This window comes from Vicia villosa, linkage group LG4, assembly GCF_029867415.1.
Source record: "Vicia villosa cultivar HV-30 ecotype Madison, WI linkage group LG4, Vvil1.0, whole genome shotgun sequence".
In the NCBI taxonomy this organism is placed as follows: Eukaryota; Viridiplantae; Streptophyta; class Magnoliopsida; order Fabales; family Fabaceae; genus Vicia; species Vicia villosa.
This window is the reverse complement of record NC_081183.1, coordinates 133894814-133907030: the sequence shown is the minus strand read 5'-3', so window position 1 is coordinate 133907030 and position 12217 is coordinate 133894814. Positions and strand designations below refer to the sequence as shown.

Below are 12217 nucleotides of genomic sequence, written 5' to 3'. Positions count from 1 at the left end.
GGGCCAGAAATCCCATCTAGTCCATCTTCATTTTATATATGATGTTAGCTTTCATTCCAACGATGAATTTTATTATATGAATCTGCAAAAAGTTATCAAAGATCATTTGATCTTGATTATATATATATATATATATATATATATATATATATATATATATATATATATATATATATATATATATATATATATATATATATATATATATATATATATATATATATATATATATATATATATATATATATATATATGGAGGGGATTATTTGACACCGGTGTCAAAGTATTAATTTTGACACCAAATCCTACCCCTTTATTTTTAACAATTCAAAGGTTAAGATATATTTCCTTAAAAAACTCATGTGTTAGTTATAAGTGAACATATTTTAACCTTTAGATTAATAATAATAAACGGATAAGATTTGGTGTCAAAATTAATATTTTAACACCGGTATCAAAATTAATATTTTAACACCGGTATCAAATGATCCCTTATATATATATATATATATATATATATATATATATATATATATATATATATATATATATATATATATATATATATATATATATATATATATATATATATATATATATATATATATATATGAGACGAATCAAGTGAGAACACTAGGTTATGACTTTTTGGATGTCAAGTTATGACTTGCCTCTTTTTTTCTTCTTTAACTTTTGCTTTAGATTCTCTTTTATTTTTTTTCTCCCTTTGCTTGGCCTTATGCTCTTTTGTGGATTCCATGATTTATTTGCTTTCATAGCCATATATATCTCCATTTAGTTGTCAAGGGTTTATGCATCTTTTTGAGTTTTAGGGTCCCAATGGATCATTCATGCGGTTAAGCCATTTTGGGCTCTTTGTGAAATAAGGAATTTCAAGCTGAAATTTCTTTAAAATTTAGTTGAAAGATGATCAAAACTAAGTAACAGAGAACTTTTATATATAGTAAGTTAGAAGATTAGAAAGTCTTTCCAGAACATACATATGACAGTTTTGGAGTCTAATCATACATAAAAAAACACAATGATCGAAAAAACATAATGATCATAACATGATAGAATTAATCATAGATTCATAGACTTGTAATCTTAAAATGGACTGTGGAGCTCCCATTCAACAAGATGGCTAACATTTGGAGCAGAACTATCATTTGCCACTGGTTTTAGATGAACATCACGATTTTCATAATAATGTTACGCAGCTGCACCCGAAAGCACTGCTAGAGTTAACGCCTGTGCGTGCATCCTGCAAAACACATTTTAGCTCAACACTTAATGGAGAAAAAACATTGTCATTGAATGAATATTGAAGCTTAAATTCTGTGAGAAATGTACCTAGCATGGATAAGTCTTAGACTCGGCTTCATCGGAGATTTACCTCGTGAATAAGCAACAAGTGTTGCTCCAATTCCAGAAGCCCATAGTGCTCCTGTATTCAAATTTAGTTATAACTTCATATTCAGTTTTACTAGCAAATGGTTGTAATTGTATATACTGTAATTAATAACTTACCAATGTTGGCAAGTTTGTTCTTTGAAACCAATGTTTGAACTGCCTCCATGTTGTTAATTTTTTGTTATTTTGAGAAGTGTGATTTTGAGCAAGTGTTAGTATTTGGTGAATTGTGAAGGGGAATGAATATTTATAGAGATAGGTGGGTGAGATTGGTTGAAAAATGTGGCTTATTGGCCCATGGATTTAGCAGGGTTATGTGATTATTTGAGTTTGGAACACCGAAAGTGTTAAACTAGAGGCGTAGTGAATCTGGTTTCGGTCATTTGTTTTGCTTTCATGTGCCAAGTATACACAGTGGTGGAGCCAACGGATTTTATTACCAAGTGGTTCTTAGATAAGAAAGTACATGAAATAAAAAAAACCAACAAAAGGATAAAAGGTAATAAGTAGTGCACTATCTAATTTATAACAACATTCACATATTTGTTGTGGTAACTAACATACATACAATCACACGCTACCTAACAACGGATGAACTAACATTATTAAATGTATTTTACAACCGTTATTGTATGTGTTTTTCGTAGTAGTGTAAGCACCACAATAATCAGTGGCGGAGCCAGGAAAATTATAAAGTCAGGGCAAAAATTTAGATACCGCAAATTCACATTGTATATAATATATGAATAGTCATCAATCAAAATAAAAGAGATTCGTTATTTTGTCAACAAAAGTATAATTTAAAATAAAAGAGATGAAACATAACTTTACTGGAACATACTCATTAATTTGTTTCCTACGACCTGGATCACGCACAATCTCATTTAGGTTAAACTCCTTAACCACATTAGACGGTAGTTTTAATTCGACTTCCGATTACACAATATTCACATTCTCAATACTTGTTCTATCAACCAAAAATCTCTTATCTCTTAAATTAAATGATCTTAAGTTAATACTCAAGTAACAATTAGATAGTTTATACATTCAAAGTAGAACCAATTGTAAAAAGTATTGTAATAATAAAAATTAAACATCTTTTGCATACTTCAACAAATAAATAAAGAGAATATCTTAATCTACCCCCTGATACTCTTAGGCATCCAGCGCAATTCCATTTATGCTCACTGTTTTCGGAGGTGCACATTAGGAAGCACATTTTTTTGGCCAATTTTTTTTTCCGGAGGTGCATCAACGGAAGTATTTTTACACTGATAAATGTTGAAGAAACAACAAACGTTGAATAAAAAAATGCTTCGGAAGATATACCTCCGGAAATAGGAATACATTTTTAAAAGCTCACATATGCCTAAGAAATTCAAGAGGTGGAATAAGAGATTCTCTAAATAACTCTTTGTCTTATTTAACATTACTTTGTCTCTTTTTTTTTCTCTCTACAATTTGTCCCTTTTTACCTATAAATTGTCTTTTATTTCCTATAATTTATCCTCTTTTTTTATTACTTCAGTATCTAATGTATCTAAAAAATAGTTTGGCTCTTTTGAGCCTGGGCACTAGCCCAGGGTGGCCGGACGGTAAAACCGCCTATGACAACAATTGGATTTCTTGGTCAGGGTTGAAAGATATTGGGTATCTTTAAAAAAATCACACAACTCCTAAATAGGTCTAATTCAATCAACACGCTATGAAGTTTTTCTATATGTTGGAGTTGAGAGATAATGTGTGAAAGAAAGAACACTCATGGCTTTTTAGATTTGTGAAAAGTATGACTTGATATTATTTTCAGAATACACAATTATGCATGTTCTAAATCTTGTTGATGTATATCTTTTGGAATAATGATAATAATGATTTATATAGGTGTTAGAGGTTACACATAAAATAGGCGAGGCAATGAACAAAAAAGATTCAAATCATGGTTAGATCTTACAATTATAATTTGAATCAAGGAAAGAATGACTTGAATCAAAGTAATAAAATTTGGAAATGAGATATTTGATTCGAGTTATGATTTGAATATGTGATTCGAATTAAACAGTTTCATAATTCAATTCACATAACAAAAAGTGACCATGATTCGAGTCATGTTTGACTCTAATTCGAGTTAAAGTAACTTTTGATTCGAATCATGCACTTTCTTGTTTCGAATCGCAAATACATATAAAAAAATCCAAGTTTCACATTGAGTTATTGGTTCGAATAAGCCATATGATTGATTTAAATCAAACACCAAATTAAAACTCGTTGTTTCAGACATTCTAACTTGTGAATCAAGACAAACATACAACAAACTTAGGCCATTTACTCAAACACAGAAATAATTATAATGGTTTCATCTAAGAGACTGAGGTGGATAACTCACGTTATATTTCCATGATAAGTTGACAAAATTAAATAGCAAGTAAACTGATACAATCAAGCACAATTATACCATCAAGTACAATAAAATGATAGAATCAAATTACACATAAATTGATAATCCAACAAAAATATTGATAAATGAAGTAAAACATCAAAATTACAAAGATGAACTTGAATGAAATTAACATCGTTAGTGACATGACCATTTCAACATGATTAAGCAAATACCCCTAGCTGACAATGTGACTGTTTATGTTTTATTTCTTTATGTCATTTGAATTGACTTGGCTATTGTTGTATTTTTTATTTATATTTTTAATTAGGCATAAATATACTTTTGGTCCATGTAAGTTAGTGAGTTTTTGATTTTCGTCCATGTAAGTTTTTTTTTGTTGGTCTCAATCCCTATTTCACTTTCGTTTCGTTTTAGCCCCTAAAATTAAAATCCACAAGAAAATTCGCAGGAAGATCCGCATGAAACCTGCAGATTTTTCTACGAATTTTGGCTTTAAGGACTAAACCACAAGCAAAACGTAAGATATAGGGACTGAGAAAAAAAAACTTACAGGGACAAAAAGAAAAAACTCGCTTACTTACAGTGACCAAATGTGCATTTAAGCCTTTCAATTATTTCAACTTATACTAGTACTTAGACCCATGCGAGGCACGGGTTAAATATTTTCTAAGTAAAAATAATATTTTAAAAACACTTATACTTTAGAAAATTTACTTATAATATTGCATAAATAAAATGTCATTGTTATTAATAGTATACATAAAAAAGTTAATTTAACTAATTTTTTTTTTGTAAATTATAAAACTTTTTGGGCATTTCTAATTGGCAAAATACTCTTTTTGGTCTTGTATGTTAACCTTAGGGTTCATTTTGGTCCATTTACTTCAAAAAGTTCCATATTGATCCCTTAACTCTTCAAAAGGTGTCATTTTAGCCATTTTTGTCATATTAACGACTGATTTAGCGATCGATTTTTGAGTATTTCCGTCGCTAATATGACAAAAAGACTAAAATGACACATTTTGAAGAGTTAGGGGACCAATATGGAACTTTTTGAAATTAAGAGACCAAAATGAACCCCAAGGTTAAGGTTAATATATGAGACCAAAAATGGTATTTTGCCTTTCTAATTTATTAATAATTTGTGTAAGTTTTTTTAAAATTTAACTCGTTAAATAAAAATATCAAAAAAACATATTGGTTTAATAATTTGGTTAGATTTAATTAATTGAATGTTATAGTAATTTAGAAGTCATTAAACATATGATCTCTAATATCTGTTCAATTTAAGTAAATATTTTGTCTCCATGTCAGAAAAATAGGTTCGGCCTGTCGGACATGCCTATAATTTTTAAATTCTTCTGTATTGTAAATTTATGGATTCTATTGATATTATATGATTTTATCATCATATAGAAAATAAATTTAAACACAGTTAAGTTTTATAAGAAATCTCTGACAAATCTTGGACAAATAACAAATGTTGATAAACTTAAAAACAAAAGTTTTTTAGAAATGAAATGTGATAAGTAAATTGTAAAAAATATCCTATGAATATAAAATTTATATATTATGAATTTATTTATGCAAAAATATAGGATGAATTTATCCATCTTTTTTTATAAATATATAATACATAAAAAATAAATTAAATAAAAATAATGACAATTTTGAGTTTTTCATAAGAAAATTGTGTTTTTCATACATCATAATTGTCTCATGTTATTTGTTGAAACAAATATTATATTAATTTTTAGTATAAATGTTACCATTTTATCACTAAATATTTAGTAAACTTTTGCGATTGTGTTTATTAAGTAAAAAATTTATGCATTTATTTTGTAACGGTTGTGTTTTTGAAATATTTTGTAACAGTTGTAAATAATAAGTAATAGTTTTCTTTCTCCACATTTAATCTAGACCATTGATTCTTTTCAATCTAATGGTTAAAAATAATAACTCTCCACATTTAATTACTTATTATTTTTAACCACTAGATTGAAAAGAATCAATGGTCTAGATTTGGAGTAAGTTATAATAACTTACTCCTGGAATAAATATAACCCTAGAAAATGTTGGAACACTTAAATGTTCAAACACATTTAAATACTTAATTTTTTTAAAATAATATTTTAAAAAATTTAATTAATTAATTATTTTCAATAAATTATTATTTATAAATATCAATGATTTACTTATATTAATACATAAATATAAATAAATGTTATCATTAAGAGTGTGTTTGGTTCGGGGTAGATGAATGAGAGGTGAGGGGAGAGAATATTTTTAATTAAATGTGTTTGGTTCAAATTTTATGAGGGGAGGGGAGGGAAGGGGAGGGGAGCAAAACCCCTCCAAAACACACTTTTTGCGTTCCTCTAAATCGGAGGGATTTGGAGGGGAGGGGAGGGAATCTCAACTTTAATATTTTAAAAGTTATTATAATTACTATAATATCCTCAGTTTAATTTTAATATTTTAAAATTATTTATTTTCTTTTGTATTATTGCTCTCTTCTGTGTGATTTTTCTCGATTGCTTCTATCAACTTATTATAATTATTCTCCACCTTCAAATTATTTTGAAATTTTTGTCCTTAATATAAATCATAATCATTTCACTTTTTTGATTTTTTTTAGAGCTCTTTTATGTTTATTTATGTTTTTTTTTCTAATTTTGTTATGTCTATCATATTTTCTTTTATATCAAATTTTAAAATTTTCATTTTAATTAATTAATTTATTTTATTAAAAAATTAAAACCATTATATTTAATAATAAATTATTTTATGTATTTTATGTGTTAAATAATTCATTACGATTTCAAAGTTGTTATTAACATATAATTTAATTTGTTTTTGAACATTTTATTCGAATTAAGTGAACTCAATTTTTTAACGTTATGTAGTAAATTATAACTTTTTAGTCACTCAATATTAAAAATTTTACTAACAAAAAAATATGTATAGATTTTTCACATTTGAATATCATATTGTATCACTTATATAAGATAATAAGGATAAAAATGTAAATTATTAATAAAACTCCTCCCCTCCCTTCCTGAACCAAACATATTTTTAATTAAATTCCTCCCTTCCCCTGCCCTCCCCTCCCCTCCCCTCGTTTGAACCAAACACCCATCTAATTAAAAAAATCTCCTCACCTCCCCTCACTTTCTCTCCCCTCCATTAAAATCCCTCCCCTCCCCCTCATTTGAACCAAACACACCCTAAGGATCAAACTATTGATTGATAACTTACATTTATTTAATTAAATTAACACTTATCAGCTGAGCTACCTCATACACCTATTTAATTAATTTTTTAAAATAATATTCAAATACATTGATGATTATTTTAAAAAATCACCCTAAACATTTTAAATAACACATTTAAATATCCAAACATATTTTAATAATATTTAAATGTGTTTAATGTTATTAAAAAAGTAAATATTTAAAAATGTTCAAATATTATTTAAAAATAAAATAATTTTAATTTATTATTTAATGTGTTTGAATAATATTTAAATTTCATTTAAGTACGTACATTTGAGCTTTTTTTCTTTTCAAAATACCTAAAAAATTGTTAATATGTTAAAAGAGTAAAATAATGTATATTTAGGCCTTCGAGTTGGGGCCAATCCTTTTTCAGAGGCAACCTGAAATATCCCTTGGATCAATGGGGAAGATGTGTGTAATAGGTAACTTTGGTTTTCATTTGTCTTTCTATTTTTGTTCTATCTAATATTTTGTACTTTGTGTTCGTTGGTGAGTTTATAAAACACTTCTCGTATTTTTAACTACACTTGGTAGTTTTTTAACATGCTTATTAATATATTATATTTGTTATTAAAAAAAAATCATATCTAAACATTATATAAAAAATATTGTGACTCAATTGGCTTGATTGATTATATATGTCTTGCTCATTCCATCAAAAGTAAATTCATAACGTTGTATGGTGCATTAATTAGAGAGAATTAACAATCATTTGCAATGTATATGCGAATTTTAAAAATACATATAAAACTCTTAATAGAGTTTATTGAATAAATATTCATCCAATCAAAATAATACTGAAAATTAGTAAATTATTAATAAAATAATAGATTATTTAGATTCATTTATTAATATTTAAAGTTAAGTCTATTCAATCATACATAATGCCACGGTAATAATAATGACAAGTGGGATGTCAACGGGATATCTAATGTGAAGAGGATGTTTCTTCGCTCTCCACTTTAATACTCAATTTTTTTTGCGCCCCTATCCTCACTGCCACGAGAGAGTTTTTTTCCCATCCCCATCTCCATAGATTCTCATGATTTCCACATAGATCCACGAACATCAAATCTTAAGAATTTTTTAATAAGTTTTCAATAAAAAATATGACACTAATATTGTTTTATTTTTTCCTTTAAAAAAAACAAATATATTTTATATTTTTTTAAATAAATAAAACACATCTTACATCAATAACAAAAAAGTAATGAAAAAACACTTGCAGTTGCTAATATTTCTTTTTCTGTCAAAAATAAGTATCCAACGACACAAGCCTAAGACAATTAAAGTTATAAATTTCACACAACGACCTCCTTAAAGCATATGACACATAAAAATAAAGTCACCCACAATGATGATTGCTATTGCGCTAATGAGAACGAACAAAGGCGAGTGGTTGTTGTGATGATGATGTGAACAGAGGATATAAAAAATGGATGAGACAAAGAGAATTGAAAAAAAAAAGAAAGAGACGGTGTGTACACTGCATGTATTGCGTGCACTTTTTAAATTTGAGTATTTGGATAATAAAGATCACTGTTTGTCCGTGTCTGTTAATTACTCTTCAATTCTTAATATGTTAAAGATTTTTTTTATAAAAAACATATAAAATTATAATATTATATAATTATATATAAATGTTAAATAATATGGTCGAGGTCGAGGAATCTGTGGGGCGAAGGAACTTTTTCCTTCATCCCGTCCTCGTGGGAGAAAAATCTCCGACTTCAGATCTCTGAACAGATAATCACTATAGAAATTCTCGTTAACAGATGCAAATTGACATTCATAACAACAACCAATAATAATAATAATTGTTTCAACATAACACATTTGGATAACCTCCCGGAAGTTAATTCGGTAAAGCTGCAACTGTTATGTGTTTTAGGGGGGTATGATGAGAAGGACGGAGGATGGAGAGCCACCATGGATGGTGACCTCTGAGGTTTCTACTTCTACTTATGCTATTCATCGATTTAGGTCACTAAACAGAGATATGGACAGATTGGGGGATTCGAGTGGCACGATAATGGTATTTCTGAACTCAAGAAAGAATGGGGGTTTGATGAGAAGGACGAAGGATGGAGAGCTACCATGGATGGTGACCTCTGAGGTTTCTACTTCATTTTATGCTATTAATCAGTTTAGGTCACTAAACAGAGATATGGACAGATTGGAGGATTCAAGTGGCACGATAATGGTATGTTTGAACTCAAGAAAGAATGTCTTGTTTATCCCTCAGGTGAGAGCCCCTATTTATAGTATAAACATTGATCTAATGACCATTAAGCCATTTCGTAACGCTTGTAACCGCCCCACATAAATTCAGTAATTGCGTAACATTCGTAGCCGACCTTTAAGTGCCGTCATGACCTGAACCCGAGACGTGTATCAATCCGTGTCCGGGATATACATACCAACCCGACTCTTGAGAACTCCTGTATGGGCAGTCGGCCTCGTCATCCGGCTTTGCAGGTCGAACTAAGTTTTTTAATATGTATAATAATAATAATAATAATAATAATAATAATAATAATAATAATAATAATAATAATAATAATAATAATAATAATAATAAACACATCAAATATACAAATGTGAATGATTTATGTTGTTTTATTAATTTTAAAAATCAAATAAAAATGTGATATTTACAAAATTAAATTAAGAGTTTACTATCAATATTTTATTGCAAATGTTCGTATTTTATTAATTTGTAGATACCCGTTAATAAGACGCTCCTATAATAGCGAGTGAGCTAGTAGGAGAGAAAAACAATAAAATAGATAGGAAACAAACAAACATATATAAGGAAAAAAAAAACTTTAAAAACTTGAAATTTAGAGCTAACTATAAAAGAGTAGAGTGTAATTTTTCCTATTACTAAACTATTACTAGTAGCACCCAAATATAAAAGCTGCCAACGAATCTATATACAAGGCCCCTCCACAACAACCAAAAATTTTGAATCAGATGAAGATAAATTTAGTGGACACCACTCATTTCAATTACCTTCAAATGCACCGTAATTCCTCTCATCTTCCAGCTGTCAACACCACTAATATCTTCATCAACCACATCCAAACAATAATTTGAAAGTAACTAATTAACTTTAATTAAAATTCAACTAAAAGAGACTATTTGAGAATTGTGTCTAAACCATCTCAATTAGTAATTATGCATAGCAATTCAAATGCATGAACGCAAGTTTAATGCCGGTGCCAAGATATCCGACTTAATTAACCGGAGTTTAATAGTTACGCAGAGACATCTTATTGCTTAGTGCATAAAAACATATTCGAATAACCAATCGTTAGTTGGTCCAGTGGTGATTGACGCTGGACTTGATAGGAAGAACTACGGTTCGATCCCACGTAAAAATGATTCGAACCCACCACATCTCATTTATTATTTTATTTTTAAGGTGGAATTTCAGCCGCATTGATTAAAAAAAATATGAGTTTGGTTACTAACAAGATAAACTCACTTAATAATAATCTGTAATAAGCGCATTGATTAAAAAAAATATGAGTTTGGTTACTAACAAGATAAACTCACTTAATAATAATCTGTAATAAGCGCATTGATTAAAAAAAATATGAGTTTGGTTACTAACAAGATAAACTCACTTAATAATAATCTGTAATAAGCACAATTTAATTGGAAATGAATAATGCTTAATTTATTCTTTAATTAATTATTTGTTCATACTAAACAAAATAAAAAAGCTAGATACAATTACAAATTGAGCAACAAATTGCAGATCGATCAACCTACATTACATCAGAATTAAAGAGAAAGAAGAAAAAAAATAAGTACACTTTCCATTTTCATTCACTTTTTCACTTTTCTTTATAATCTTCAAGATCTGCAAAATTCCATGTACTTACTTTTACTTACCTCAATTTTCGTTTCTCTATTTTTCTTCTATCAAAACAACATCAGCAAAATAGGTAAAACCGACACGGCGGAGAACATTACGGATCTCTTAAACAGCGGAGGCGCCGCCGAGGAATGGGAAGGTGGCGGAGTATGGAAGTAGAAAGGAAAGTACGGCACAATTGGATTCGGCGGCGGCGGAGTAGGATAGTTTCCATTCCCATTCCCGCCGTTCGGCGGAGGATAATAATACAAACCACCCCCTCCACCTCCTCCTCCGCTGGATGTCGCCGGAGGTGGCGGAGATGAGTAGTAATAAGTAGACGGCGGAGGTGGAGAGTAATAAGTTGAACCACCACCACCACCACCGCCGGAGCTTGGTGGAGAAGGAGGCGGAGGACAGTTGTTCGTGGAAGCTGGCGGAGGAGGAGAAGGAGTCGGCGGCGGCGGAGACGGAACTTCACCACACGGAGTGCACTTCACTTCATCTTTAGATTTAACCGTTAGATTCTTCTGATCTGTTATCAAATCACCAACCGCAACAGTAACATTGATAAACAAAAACAACAACACAATCATGAAACGACACACTGTGTTGTTTACTAATGTTGTTGTTTGAGATGTTCCCATTTTGTAAAACTTGTGAGCACAATGAGAATGAAGAAGGTTTTCTTAAAATGAAAATGGAATGTATAATTATTGCTTAGTGAACAAGTGTAGAAAGTTTTTGATAAAGAAAAGTGAAAGGAGAGTGTTGCTATTTGAGGTGTGGTGTGAAACAACTTACTCTTATCTTTTGAAACCTACACTACACTACAATGTGTTTTTTATTCATGCACTCATTGTTTTTTATTTTCTTAGTGAGGACACCGACACGTTTTACTTTACCACAAAAGCAGCCACGTTTGAACAAAGTTATGAAACATAGACTTAGGTTGGACGGTAATTTAACTACTTTGCAACAGCATTTTATTTTTTTAACATGAACGCTAATCATTGTAGATATGCTCAACAGTCAAAGTTGTCAAGCACAATTTGAGGGACTAGTGACCGAAATTTCATCTAGATGTCGCAGAAACTTATCTTTTATATCTGATGTCTCTGTATAATTACTATTGAATTGTATATCTGATGTCTCTGCATAACTATTAATAAACTGATTAGGCAACGAAATAACTCTTTTATTTACCACTTGTGAGTTTTTTTTTATGGTAAGGTATATATGGGGAGAGGTTAGTTAGATGAG

At 29.4% G+C, this 12217-nt stretch overlaps 1 protein-coding gene and 1 pseudogene across 1 annotated transcript; both read right to left on the bottom strand.

Annotated features, from left to right (window-relative positions):
- Positions 1 to 1107: 1107 nt before the first annotated feature.
- LOC131599715 (uncharacterized) lies at positions 1108 to 1579 on the bottom strand (annotated as a pseudogene).
- Positions 1580 to 10747: 9168 nt separating this feature from the next.
- On the bottom strand, positions 10748 to 11953 carry LOC131599714 (uncharacterized). Its single transcript, XM_058871985.1, has one exon. The coding sequence runs from the start codon at positions 11599 to 11601 to the stop codon at positions 11023 to 11025; it is 579 nt and encodes a 192-aa protein (XP_058727968.1). The 5' UTR covers positions 11602 to 11953; the 3' UTR covers positions 10748 to 11022.
- Positions 11954 to 12217: the final 264 nt, after the last annotated feature.

Excerpts from the sequence above, each read along its gene's own strand:
- LOC131599714 (XM_058871985.1), bottom strand. The coding sequence starts at position 11,601 with ATGGGAACATCTCAAACAACAACATTAGTAAACAACACAGTGTGTCGT.